The following is a 15136-nucleotide window of genomic DNA, read 5'->3' as shown; positions in this document are numbered from 1 at the left end:
GAGAGAGGAAGAATACAGATAGGGATTTACCATGCTGCCAGTCTCTGAAGAAGTACCCCTCTTTCCAAGGTTTTCCCTGTCCAAGTCCTCTTGTACCTTCTCCCTCAGGGTCTCTATGTATATTTAATGATAATAATCCTGGAAACTCAGATTTTACTCCAGGTTATTTGACCTGGAGTAAGTTATTTCTGGCTCTCTGTCACTTAACATTTACAGTTAAAGGGAAGCAAAAAGCAAAATAAAAGATCTACATAAAGCAAGCACTTTATTACTGACTTGGGCATCTGATACTCAAAATGCAAATTTTTAGGTTTTGATGAAAGCAGTACATATTTTTATAAATATAACATAGCTCACATCAACATCTTTAGCAGTTCCTCTGGGAGACAGATGATAATTCACAATAATTTTCTCATTTGTGGGAAGGAGTCATACTAGACCAAAGAAATTCTTTATATGCCAGAGAAATATACTATCAAATTACCAAATGAATTTGATCCTTGCAGTCAGGACACAATAAAGCAGAAACTAAAATATTTTCCCAGCCTCCTATGGCTGCCTCCCAGCCGGGGTGTAACAGAAGCCAACATAATATATTTACCAAGAGAGCCCTAGAATGTACAATTAGCACTCTTCACACAAATTCCTGTTGACAGGCTGACAATAAGAATGACACTGTGAAAACAAAGTTACCGTAATCACTGCTATGCCAATTGACAAACCATGTCATTTTTAAGGACACTTACTGTGTTATGCCCTTTTGCTCTTCTTCCATAAGTATACTCCAAAGCTAAGGTTGGTTTTGGTGGCTCATCTCTGTTTAACAAAGACAGGTTGGGTTACACCTCCTTAATCTGAACCAGATTCTAATGGAATCATTTTAGTTTTTACCATGTTTTTCTGGAAGTTTTAATCAACAGTAAGGAAAGCAAAGCTGTTGCTAGCAAGGATTATATCTAAGTTGTGATTTTATTGGTGTGGGGAATTCTTAACATAGAAACTTCTTCCAGTAATGCAGATCAGTAAATTATATATTAACTTGTTGTGTCAGTGCCTCAGGCAATTCTGTATAAGGTTAAGGGACTTGCCCAGGGTAACACAGTTAGGCAATGTCTGAGGCTAGATTTGAACCTGGGTCCTATTGACTCCAGGTCTGGCACTCTATCCACTGTGCTACCCAGCTGCCTCAATTCCATATAAGATTAAGGGACTTGCTCCAAAATATACAACTAGTATGTTTTAGCTATTAGACTTGAACACAGATCTTCTAATCTCCAAGGCTGGTCCTTTTTTCTGCTATCCCATATAGCCTGTCTAAAATTAATCAAAATAAAATTAAAACATATTTATAAATGAGATTTTCAAATGTTAAAAGTATTTTTGCAGAACTTCATAGTTTCTAAGACAATGTCAATTTACATGCTGGGAAAGTAATTATACAGATGATCTAAAATAAAAAATATATGTTATATTTGCATAGAAGGGAGCCATGCTTAAAAATTATTTGAAAGATGAGGCAAATGCTACTTCACATGATTCTTGCCAAGCAAATAATCCTTGGGTGAAAGGATCATACAAAGGCAATGCTTTACCAAATGCAAATTTCAAAAATATTTTTAAAATGAATGGTATTGTTCAATCCTGGATGCTCAAGACCAAATGCTACCCACAGTGGCATTTTTTTGGAAAAAAAAAACGTTGCTGAAATTGAAAAGATAAATAAATATCTACTAATTCTGGTTAAATATTGGTCACTATTATAGTAAATTGATAAAAGTAATCATAATTTTAAATCAACTGTTATTATAGAGATGGCTGGTAGATACCAGGAAAATATTAAGAGAAGTAACATTGATGTTGAGCCCATCTTGCACTTGGGAAAACCTGAGTTCAAGTGCTGCTTCTGACATATATGAGCTGTTGTGGATGGGCAATAAACTACTTAATTTGTCATTGCCTTCGGATAATTCCCTATGATTAAATAAATGGCAGACAAGTCGCCATGCTAGATTGGGGAAGGGAGCCTAGCACAATGGAAAGTCTCCTTCATAATAGGAAATCACAGATTCAGAACCCCACTCCATCACTAAAAACATCTGATAGTGAATGGTACAACTGTAATTTGAGGAGTAATGATTTCCTTAAAAATATACCAACCAATAAATTATGTATGACAAACATTCTGATAATCATGAAAAACATAGAATAAAATACTTTCAACAAATGATCATAAAAAGGGGAAACTTCAAAGGCATATTGATGTAGGTAGAGTGAATGTGACTGTCCTTTTAAATAAAAGAGCCTTAGTAATGGAGCTGGAAAACTTCTTCCCTAGAGACAAAAAACAGGGCAAGAAAGTAGGTCTATGCCTGCTACATCCCTGGGCTGTTGGTATATATATATAATATATGTGTGTGTGTGTGTGTGTGTGTGTGTGTGTGTGTGTGTGTGTTTATATATATTAACCTTTACTTTCTGTCTCAATAACAACTCTAACACAGAAGGGCAAGAGCTAGACAAATGGAGTTAAATGACTTGCCCAGGATCACACAGCTAAGAAGTGTTTGAGGTCAAATTTGAACCCAGGACTTCCCACCTCCAGGCCTGGTGCTCTATCCATTGTGCTACCTACCTATCTTTTCAGATGCTTTTGAGGGTTGTTGTAAAAGATAAAACCATAAGGGCACTTGTATTTGTATATCAGTCCTATGCATGTCTCTTTGGTCTCAAACCAATCATTACAAATAGGAATCTTAAAGTAATACTTTACAAAAGGTTAAGACATACCTGTCAAGACATCGTAGGATAATAGTAGTCTTTCCCTAAAAATTAAAAAAAGAATATAATTCAAAAGAAAAATTTATAACATTATATATAATTAAATATATCAAATAGAAAATACACATTTATTAATTATTTATAATAATTAAATATGTTGAATATTAAATCCACATAAAAATATTTATCAATTTGTATCTTTGGCCTAAAATATTTTTAATAAGAAAAAGGATAAAGTTCCCAGAAACTTTTATAATTGTTCTTAAGTCTATTAAGTGGGAAAAATTAACTGTCAACTTTCCATCAGAGTATAATTACCTTGCTATTACTGTAACTATAAAGTTCTGAAGATGACAAATAAGAGCAAATTTCACATTACATTAGTGGTCAATCTGACAGCCATCTTATATTTCCTGTCTATTCAACAATGCTCATTGCTAGTAAAGTGAATGATTGCTAGTTTCTAAAAAATTCTCATCTCAGTTATTGAAATGGGAGTAAAGAGAAAGTATAAAATAATAGCAAGGCAAAAACTGCAAATAAGTACAAAACTGACAAGTTTCAGACACAGGAGTATGGCCAAATCTTTTTCTGTTCTTTTCACTTCTAGCACAATATACAAAATGGCAGTGAATGAGCCCTGGGCTAAGAATCAGACGGTGTCAGCTCCAGCCTAGGTTCTGCCAATAAGCAGGGGTGTGATCACAGACAAGCAAATCATTCAACTTCTGGGGCTCAGCTTTCCCACCTATAATTGGATAAGATACTTTCAATTCTAAAGCATGCATTCATCTAACTTTTCAATTCAAAATGAATTCTGAATTTTCAAAATGAATTCAACTTTGCTTTTTTTTTAAAGTGTAGCTGGAATTTCATTTCAAACATGATGACAATGAGAAATGTCAAATCATATTTTGATATTCTGGTGAGAAGATTAACTTCTAATATGTTGAATTATTTTCTCTTTCTGAGTTTTGAATTGAGGCTCAGGTTTGTTTCTCAAATCTTTTCACTCATTCCTTTCTTCCTAGTAAATTCAATGAATGCTCACATCTCCCACTGTAGGGGTGATAGAAAAGTGAGATTATGGGCACTATCTTGCCTGGTAAATAAAAACCAGCTTAGACCAGGCATGTCCCTGATTAGCAGGGCTGAATCCTTAAATCTTCCATTAAAAACTATTGAACAAAGTCACTCCTAACAAGGCAGAATTTGATTTCTCCTTCCAGATGTAAGAATCATAGGACCAGACATGTGATTTGCCATCATCAATCAAGGAATTGGGGATGGACTGAGAGGATGACAGATCACCTCCTGATTGGGCACTCACCAATTAAAAATGTCTTGAGATGTCCAAGGGAGGGCTGAATAATGAGTTTCCAAAATTGTATTTGAGGACCCACAAAGCTTTCTCTTGGGTATTTGATTACTGAGAGAGGGCACTGACCAATTAATTTACTGGTTACTAATAGCCTAATCAATAAGTTGATTGTCTTACCTGAAATCCAATCTCTCATAATTTTTAATCATCCTACAATATATGATACTCCTCTACTTATAATGATACACAAAGAGACAAGAGCTATGATTTTAATGGCATAGATGGCAGTTCTCCCCAATAAAGAAACTCCCATTACCAGTGAAGGTTGGTACCTTTTTGTAACATAACTTTAGAACTTTAGTAAATAATCTTCATGAGTTGTTTTGATTTTTTAAAAAAACCACACCCTGGGGATCAACTTCTTAGGTGATGAGTTTCCTCAAACACGTGGGGTAGGCTGGTTGTCAGACAAGAGAATTCAATCTGTTTCAGGGTTGCACTAAAATTCTTGTCAGATAGGTGCTCCACAGAGCCACTTCCATTCTACCACAAGGCAAGGAAGAAAACTTTAAGCTGAAAAGCTAAAAATCTTGCCAAATTATGCACACAGATAAAATCAGATGCTAACTTTCAAGGTCTAAATGCACAAAGAGAATTTTAGATCTGAAATGCTCAACTCCCACATTTGACAGATGAAGAAACTGAGGTCCAGAGAGATTAAATGATTTTCATACATCACTTGAGCTATTAACTTCTTCCCAGGGACCCAGACATTTCATAATCATTCAATTCCTGTTTCCCTCTTCCACCATATTGACTCATTGATTTACTGGGTCCTAACAATTTTACCTCAAAAAAGTCTTACAATTTTTTATCCCTGATACTACCATATTATTGTTAATATGCATAATATACAGTAATACAGTATATATTAATATACAACCCTCAAAACTATGTAATCAGAGCATAGTTAAGTCTTGATAGCTTATTTGGACTATTGAGATGGCTTCACTAATCTTCCCTACTTTTAGTTTCTGTACCTTCTCATTGATCCCATATCCTGATGATAGATGAAAAAAAAATTTCTCAAGTATAGTTGTGCTATGAAATTGTCTTAGTTAAAAGTTTCAGTGGCTTCCCCACTACCACCAGTAGCAGGATAGAAAACGATCTTCCCCAGGAGTCAGGAGAGCTGAGTTTGAGGAATCTATTTATTTGGTGTCTCGCAAATTTGATCAAATGGCCTTTCTAATGAAAGAGAAAGGTTGAGGAAAAAAAACTGTCTATGTGCATCAAATGAGCTAGGGGCCTGGAGAATGGCTAACAAAGTAGGACGAACGGTAGTTGAAATGGTCAGAAGTTGACAGAAAACCAAATGCTGGAAAGGAGTCAGTTGTAAAATCAGAAGAAAGTTTCCAGTGTAGTGCCTAAGGAAGCCATGCCTAGCTCTGTGCCATTTCACTTTGTTATTATTGACTTGATGATATGAGATCCATGAGTGGAATATGGCTCTAAAAGTATTGATCATTTTGAAAGAAGCATTATGGTTAAAAGGGAGGTGTGGAATACCCTGTATATTTAGAAGACATACTCACATGAGAAAATCTAGGCATTAAAGTAGGGAAGTATGAAAGGGTTGCAGCTAGAAACAGGGATGTAGGAAGTAGAATTATAGGTCATCTAGACAAAAACAAGGAGTGAGGAGTTTGGGAAACAGAATCACCATGGAGTTACCAGAACAGAAAGTAAGGGCTTAAAAAAAAAGTTTGTGATAGAGGAACAGCTGGATGATTCAGTGGCTAGAGAGCCAGACCTTGACCCAGGAAGAGCTGGGTTCAAATTCAGGTCCAAACACTATGAACTGGACAAGTCACTTAATTTCTATTGCTTTGCCCTTGTCACTCTTCTATCTTAGAACTGAGGCTACAGAAGGTAAGAGTTAAAAAAAAGAGTTTGTGATAGAGAAGAGAAGAAAGATAAACTTAATGTAACATGTATCCTATAATTTAGAAAAGCTGATTTCAGGTAAAAATTCCTTCTTCAATTGATGTTCATATGGCATGGTATTTAGGCCCTTCATCTTTCTGGCTGCCCTCCTTTACATATTTTCCCACTTTTCAAAATCCTTCCTAAAATGCAGAACTTATCTCTACACACAACATTCTAAATATGGTGTGCCCAGGGCAGCTAGCAGTGAAGAATCATCATCTCCTTCTTCCTGGAAGCAGTGACTCTCAAATTAACTTCCTTGGCTGCCATACCAAATTGCTGTCTCAAGGGGGCAGCTGGGTAGCTCAGTGGATTGAGAGTCAGGCCTAGAGACAGGAGGTCCTAGATTCAAATCTGACCTCAGACACTTCCCAGTTGTATGACCCTGGGCAAGTCACTTGACCCCCATTGCTTACTCTTACCACTCTCTTCTGCCTTGGAGCCAATACACAGTATTGACTCCAAGATGGAAGGTAAGGGTTTTAAAAAACAAACAAACAAATGAATGAATGCATAAATAAATAAATAAATCCTTACCTTCTGGCTTCAAATTAATAGTAAATACTGGTTCCAAGGCAGCAGAGCAGTAAGGACTAGGCAATTGTTGTTAAAGGACTTGCCCAGGGTCATACAGCTAGGAAGTGTGATGCCAAATTTGAACCTAAGATCAGCTTCAGGCCTGTGAGGGTGTTTTTTAAAAATCCAAGTGGAAGATTTTACTTTTATACCCATTCAATTTCAGTTTGACTTGGTCCAGTATTAAGCCTGTCAAGATCTCTCCAAATCCCGGCTCAGTCATCCATTGTGTTAGCTATTACTTCCAGTTTTGTGTCAGCTGCAAATTTGACAAGCATGTCATCTATGCCTTTATCCAAGTCAAAAATAAAAATATTAAACAGCACGAGACCAACCAGAGCTCCCTGGGGCACCATTAGAGAGACCTTTTCTAAGCTAACATCAACCTACTGCTGATTCCTCTTAGCCTGTGGCCATTCAACAAGTTCTCTATAACTATACTACAAGCAATAATACAATTTTTAATAATAATACATTATATAACACTTTACATGCAAAGGACTTTATATGCATTATAGCATTTAAGTCTTACAAAAATCCTCTCAGGGAGGCATTACAGATATTATAGTTCCCATTTTAGAGATGAATAACCTGAGACTCCAAGAAATGAAGGTCCTAAAGGCCAAGGTCAAGATATGCTGCTATACTTTTCTTGACCTCATATCTGTCCCTCTCCCTGATATATCATTCCACTGTTATAGTGGGATAAGTCCAAGGCTCAGTCTTCCTGTTTACCTCTTCTCCTCTGCTATCAGCTTCTCCCTCTTTCTCACCCACACTCAATTTGGTATGTCTAGACATCTTTGTTCTCAGGATTCAGTCCTCTTCTCTAGGGCTATCTTCCCAACTACAAAATCATTTCCTCCATGATGAGCCTTGAAAGCATGAAAATAGGGGATTTCAATTCTCTGGACATTTAAGCTGTCTGCCACTGCTAAATTAACAGTTGCTTTAATGATCAATTCATACTTCAAATGGCAGGGGGAAACCTGCTATTCTTAACTTGATTCAGCCCACGCTAGTTGCTTAAGTAGTAATAATAAGAGACTTTAAGGACAAGTGACCACTATCATAAAGAGAGCAAAGAAAAGCCGAACATAGTCTGACATCCACCTTAGATTTGAGGAGAGCAGGTTTCAAAGATTCAGCAAAAAAGATAGGTCAAATCCAGTGTGCTAATCATTTTTAGGGGAAGTCAGACCTGGAGGGACGGGAAACCCAAAGATGAAATTTTGAATATGTAAGTAAAAAAAATAGTTGTGAAAGAAAAAGAGGAGCTGTTTAAATGGAGATATGCTGCAAACTTGCATACTGATTTGAAAGACTGAAACTTACTTCTACTATGTATTCAGAAATGCTCATATTATTTGGTGCTTGAGTTCAGAATTTTAAAACAATTTATACATATATATATATATATGAGAGGTGCAAGGACAAATAATTAAGGGTGAATATAATAATGTGTAACAATTTTATAAGAATTATTGCAGGAGTGATAAATTGTACTCCAACCCTGTAACTCCTCTTGGGCTAAACTTTACCTCTTTCCCACTGGGAAATTTGACTCCTTCCCTAAGAGCTCCCTAGGCTTTGACAGGCCAACTTTAGACTTAATTTTTTGGGTTTTAGGCCTTCAAAGCACACCTCAGACATCTCTAATCATGCCATCACAATACAGTCTCCACCAGCTCACCTTTTTGTGTTGTCTACTCCTGTTAAAATGTAAGCCTCCTGAAGGCAGACATGCTTTTAATTCTTTTTTAAATTGTCTTAATTATATTAAGACAAGCTTAATATAAAAGCTTTTTTTTTTTTAAGTTTTAAACCCTTAACTTCTGTGTATTGACTTATAGGTGGAAGATTGGCAAGGGTAGGCAATGGGGGTCAAGTGACTTGCCCAGGGTCTCACATCTGGGAAGTGTCTGAGGCCGAATTTGAACCTAGGACCTCCTGTCTCTAGGCCTGGCTCTCAATACACTGAGCTACCCAGCTGCCCCCAATATAAAAGCTTTTAATAAAACCTCTCCGTCTGTCTGTCTCTGATTCTCTGTCTCTCTCTCCCTCCCCCTCTGCCCCTTCTCTTTCTCTCTCTCTCTCACACACACATTGAGATCCAATAAGATCTCAATATTGTAGAAGCATGGGCCAAATCATATCTAAATATCTAAAGAAATATCCCAGAATGGAGGGACTAGATTTGTTCAGGTTGGCATACCAGAAGGCAGACCTAACAACTGTGAGTAGACAGAAGTTACAGAGACATAGGTTTTGTTTTAACGTAAGGAAAAATTTTCAAACAACTTGCAATGTCCAAAAGGGGGATGAGCTGCCTTAGGACTGTTCTCATCATCATTGAAGGTCTTAAAGTAGAGGTTCAATGTCCACTTATTGCCATCAAATTATATGAAAGCAAGTATATCTGGCCTTCCCACCATTAAAGATTTTAAATTGTAGTTTAAAAACATGATATAGCATTCTTTGCTCAAATGTGTACCTAGAGAGGAAAAGAAGAATTAGTTAATGAATTCTTATGTGGCCTAATAGTCAATTACAATCCTTATTCCTTAGTATAAGAGAGGGATATTATATAACAGCTTCATCAGAAATCCTCAGGAAGGGGGCAACTAGGTGGCTCAGTGGATTGAGAGTCAGGCCCCCAGAGATGGGAAGTCCTGGGTTCAAAACTGGCCTCAGATATTTCCTAGCTGTATGACCCTGGGCAAGTCACTTAACTCCCACTGCCTAGCCCTTACCACTCTTTTGTCTTGGAACCAATATACAGTATTGATTCCAAGATGGAAGGTAAGGTTTTAAAAAAAAAATGAAATCCCCAGGGAAAATAATTTAATCATTGCCTTGGATCCTGTCAGTTGAACATATCCAAAACTTCTACTAAATTATTTGTAAAAGTTGATATTAATTTTAAAATTCTTAACACTTGATCCTTGAGTAAAGGATAAAATCGAAATTTCCAAACCTTTGAAATGCTGTCCAAATTATTCACGGCTCATGAAAGATTGTGCTGTGTTCAATGTTACCATACAATGTTATTATGCACAGTGCTCTCATTTTCCAGAAGGTATTTATCAGTCTTAGATAAACACACTGACTTTGAATGAAGAATTTGTAGCCTTATAGTTCAAATAAAATCCCAATTCATAAAATACCATTAGAAAAAGTGTTCTATATAAACAACCTATTCCTACATCCTAGAAGATGGCTAAATTATATTTGATTCTTCCATTAAATATTTATTGAGTTCTTACTATGTGCAAAATACTATTCTAAGTACTTTTAGGAGATATAAGATATAATACAATGTAAGTCTTCATCCTCAAAGAATTTATGATTTTGTAGAGAAACACACACAAACAAATAACTAGGACATGGGACAGAATGTGGTCAGTTACCAAAAAAAGTACAACTAAAAAGATATAGAAGCATTGAGAAGAGAGAAATTTCTTGGAGAGGAGGGACTTGGTAAAAGATTCTTGGAGAAGGCAGCATATTTCAACTATGCCTGAAAAAAATGGGGTTAGGATTTCAATAGGAGGCTGAGAAGGATGGGGCACTTCAGGGTGAGGTAAAAAGAAGGACATATACAGGGCACAGCAATGCAATATATATATATATATATATAGTACAGTTTGGCTATAGAGTAGTTTGAGAAGGGAAGTAGTCAGGGACAGAGTGTGGAAAAAAAAGTTTCAGAGGGAGAAATTGTAGATATGGGACTGTTTAGATTTGGAAGATGAGGCAGAAGGGATGAAAAAGGTTCTAAGGTTTTAGGCCTAGAAGGATGGCATATAGCACTGTAAGAAGAGGAGGAAGAAACACAGGTTTTGAGGGAAGGATGACAAGTTTAGTTTGAGGCATTAGTGGAACAAAGGATGCAATTATGCCAGACACAGGGGTCTAGTGCTTGGAAAAGGAGCTGAGGCTGGAGATAGGAATTTGAAAATTCTTTAGACAGTATTTAAGAGACGTTCAAGCCTAGAGGCATCAATTTAAAGTACTAAAATCAGTTTTCCAACTGGAACATCTTATCCTATATACTAAGATTCTCCGCTGCTCTTTGGGTCACCAGGAATTTTGTGTTTTGGGAGATTGTGGAATTCTCTGATTCCCAGCATGACTGTAGAGAAGGGGAGAGGGATGGGAAAGAGGAAACCCTAATATATATACACATACATATATATACATTATTATATGGATATAGTAACTTGTTGAGTCATTCCAGTTATATCTCTTTCTGACTCCAGTTGGGGTTTTTTCTTTTGGCAAAGATGCTGGAGTGGTTAGTCATTTCTTTCTCTGGCTCATTTTAAAGATGAAGAAACTGAGGCAAACAAGGTTAATTGACTTTCCCAGGGTCACACTACTAGTGTCTGAGACCAGATTTGAATTGAGGAAGATGAATCATCCTGACTTCAAGCCAAGTACACTATACACTGCACCACCAAGCTGTTCTTTAATAATTATATTACAATATAATTGGTTTCCATTGAAATCCTATGTATTTCTGTTTTAAGCATTTGCAACATTATTCTAAGAAAAGGACCACAGGCTTCACCAGACTCTCTAAGGGACTCCCTTGATCTATGCAGTGAACTTCTAGATACCAGCTCCAGAAGAAGAAAAGGCTGAGTTCCAATCCTGCTCCAACCCATTTGGGCCCTGGGGCAAATCCTGGAATGTTTATCAGGAAACTTCTTAAGATCATTGAATGTACTGCACAATTTCCACTGCCTTCCTCCTAGTTAAGTCTGAGTTTAGCTTGCTAACAATCTGTAGCACTGGTAAAGGGTCTGATACATAGTGATTAACAAATGCTCTTTTACTTACTATTTAAGATACAGTGATTCCCTCACCTATCTCAGGAGCTATGTTCCAGAGACCCCCATGATAGTTGAAAATCTGTGAAGAAGTTGCATTATATTTATTTTATTATATATATATATATATATATATATATATATACATATATATATGTATATATATATTAAGGCTTTATAAACCTTTCCCACTCTCCTATAAATATTTTCCACACTCTTATTAACCTACTGTCACTGAGCCAATCAGTGCCCAAGATACAAAACACAGTGCTGTGGTTGATTGCTTTCATTCCATCAGCCAATAGCAGGCTCCAATAAGTGTAACAACATGATTCAGAATTAGATATATATTTTTTAAAAACCTGAGATACAGTGGATATAGTGAAGCTGTGATAAATGAAATGCAATAAAGTGAGGGGCGACTGTATAGGGACTGATGAATCAGCTCAAAGGGTCTAATCAAAACTAGGAATGAAAAAAAGGTCAATTTGTCAATTGAGGTACGGCTAAACAAGTTGTAGTAAATGGTCATAATGGAATACTATTGTACTAGAAAAAATGTTGGCCAGAATGATTTCAGGAAAACCTGGGAAGATTTATATGAACCAATACAAAGTGAAAAGAGTCAAAACAGGAGAACACTGTACACAGTAATAGCAATATTATATGATGATCAATTGTGAAAGACTAAGCTATTCTCAATACAATGATCCAAGACAATTCTGAAGAGCATGATGAAAAATGCTATCCTATACTTTTTTACTTTATTTATTATTCTTGTTTGTTTAGTCTGCTTTTCTTTTGTAATATGGCTAATATGGAAATGTTTTGCATGACTGTATACATATAACCTATATCAAATTCCTTGCCTTCCAAAGGAGGGAAGGAGAGAATTTGGAACTTAAAAAACTTTTAAATGAATGTAAAAATTTTGGGTTTACATGTAATTGAGAAAAAATAAGATAAAAAATTAAATGTAAAAAAAATACTACTGTAAGAAAAAAAGAAGAAAAAAGGGTAAGGTTTGGTAGACATAAGTAGGTTGAATTATATATTATCAAAGACTTTGGGCAAAAAATGGTATAAAAGATACCATCCCTGAAATGTATAATCAGAGAAAGACATAGGTCAGTCATGTAGCTACCATGAATGACAACAGAGAAGCCCAAAGGGTGTACCTGTACCATTTAATGTGAAAAGAACTGAAGGTCTCTTTCTTTTAACTTCCTGTCTTGGAATCAAAACTAAGTATCAGTTCCAAGGCAAAAGAACAGTAAGGGAAAGATAACTGGATTACATGCAGGATCACACAGCTATGAATTTCTAAGGCCAGATTTGGACCCACCTAACTGCCCCTCTCTAGCATGTCTTGGGAGGTTTGGATGGACAACGATCCACAGTGGTGAAGGGAGTACCCAGAACAATGACATTAGAGATAAAACAAAAATATTATTTAGATAATGATTTCAATTTTGGAAGTAATCTTTAAACAAAATCATTTTAGTCACCCAAGTTACATAGGAAGTTTTAATGCCCAAACTTCGAACAAAGCTAAAGAATTTAAATAGATTTTCATATAAATAATGATTGAAAGTGCAGTAAGAGGCTATATATATATATATTACCCCATTTTTACTGCCAATGAAGAATACAGATTTTTCACAAACTTCTACTGCATCTCCACCATTTTCAGAAATTTCTCTCTTTTCCACTTCAGCTTTTGCAATTTCCCAGAGTGTATCACTGTATGTATAAGAAAAACAAATGTCAGGAAAAATAAATCTTAAAGTATTTATTTCACATTTAGTATTCTGATGAATAAATTAAGGCAATCAGTATGACAGAAAATCCATAAAAAGCAGACACAATAACTGAGAAAGCAAATACTCTATAATCTGGACTACATAGACCCTTATAGTATATACAATCTAAACTAACACGTATTTATTAAGGACCTACTGTGTGTGTAAGGAGTTTAAGTGTTACTGTGTAACCCTGGGCTAGATCCTGGAAATAAAAACAACAACAACAAACAGCGACTAGAAGAACTCACATTCTACCTAAGGGATACAAAATGTCAGTAGGCAGGTATATATGTCTTAATTTGAAGAGGAAAAGTACAAATAACGAGGGGCATAAAGAAGGGCTTTCCAAAGGAGATGGCATATACACTGATCCTCATAGAAGGCTAAAGATTCAAAGAGGTAGACCTTGAGGAGGACATTCCAAGCATGAAGAGCCCAGGTAAAGTAGGGAGGAGATGAAATGCCAAGTCTGAGAAGAAAGCAAGGATATCCTTTGTGCTATTAAGAGTACAGTATATAATTCTGTATTCTGTTATTAAAGACAGGTTTAAAGAATGTGAATTTAGCTCAGGATCACAAAGACAAAAGGATAAGAATTTTTAAAAAAAGAATAAAAGGAATGGAGAAGCACAGTGGAAAGTTGCCCTTAACTTCCTATCATCAGCTTCCAAATATGGTGCCACAGAAGTACCTCTCCATTGCTTTCCAAGCTATTCTTTACCTGTTATGGTCTCTCATTTGAATGTTAGCTCCTTGAGTACAAGTACTATTTTGTTCACATATTTATATCACCACTGCTTAGTACATTAGTGCATAGAAAATAAGTACTTAATAGATGCTCTGTCTCTCCAGACATTTATCAATCATTAATCTACAGTACTATAGCTTGAATGCCATTTAGCTTGCGAGTGACCTTGGACAAATCACTTTGCTTTTTTGAGACTAAATTTCTTCATCTGGAAAATGAGGAACTTGGACTGGATGGACAATTTTCAGAGTGTGGTCCAGGAACCTGTGGATCTCCTAAAAGACCCTTTTTTAAAGGGGTCTGGGAGGCCAAAGTTTTTTTTCATGATGATACTTAGATGGTTTAATTTTAAATATAGTAAAGAGCATTTTAAAAACAAAAAGAGCTCTTTGGAGGGGACCTCAATAATTTTTAAAATTTTATTTTTATTGTCATACAAAACACTTCCATATTGGTCATTGTTGTAAGAGCACACTCATAATCAAAACCCCCAAATAAAACTATAAATACAATGAAGTGAAAGACGACTCCAACAATTCTTTCTCTGGAGGTCCACCTCTTCATAGCATTCCCCTTCATAAGTCTTTCATCAATAATTTTTTTAAACCCTTACATTTTGTCTTAATATCCATTTCAAAAAAGAACAAACAAAACAAAAACCCTTACCTTCCATCTTAGAATTAATACTGTATACTAGTTCCAAGGCAGAAGAGTGTAAGGGCTAGACAAAGGGGGTTAAAGTGATTTTCCCAAGGTCACACAGCTAGGAAGTATCCTTAAAATGAATTCTAAGACAGAAAAGAGGCACGGGATAGGCAATCAGGGTTAAGTGACTTGCCCACTGTCACAAAGATAGGAAGTGCTGAGGTCTTATTAATTATTAAATTTTTTAAAAGTGCAAAAGGGTACTGAGACCAAAAAGATTGAGAAACGGTATACTAGATGTTATTTTTGTTTTTTTTTAAAGTCTCTTCTGGCTTTAAAATTATATGATTTGATTGTAATCCAGAAAGACGAGAGATTTGTATAATTAGATTTACGAAGTTAATGTAATAGGCGGACATTTTCTGCCGGGGGAAGCATC

General features: G+C 35.9%; 1 protein-coding gene across 2 annotated transcripts in view; it reads right to left on the bottom strand.

Annotated features, from left to right (window-relative positions):
* DYNC2LI1 (dynein cytoplasmic 2 light intermediate chain 1) overlaps positions 1–15136 on the bottom strand; it is a 43080-nt gene that overhangs the window by 27493 nt on the left and 451 nt on the right. For both annotated transcript variants that reach the window (XM_044660643.1, XM_044660644.1), the window contains exons 2-4: positions 13125–13242; positions 2788–2822; positions 747–816 (exon numbers count right to left, since the gene is read on the bottom strand). In XM_044660643.1, coding sequence (XP_044516578.1) covers positions 747–816; positions 2788–2822; positions 13125–13242 — 223 coding nt within the window. The remainder of the gene's footprint in view (positions 1–746; positions 817–2787; positions 2823–13124; positions 13243–15136) is intronic.

The sequence above is a fragment of the Gracilinanus agilis genome, chromosome 2, assembly GCF_016433145.1.
Source record: "Gracilinanus agilis isolate LMUSP501 chromosome 2, AgileGrace, whole genome shotgun sequence".
NCBI lineage: Eukaryota > Metazoa > Chordata > Mammalia > Didelphimorphia > Didelphidae > Gracilinanus > Gracilinanus agilis.
This window is presented reverse-complemented; position numbering and strand designations above follow the sequence as displayed.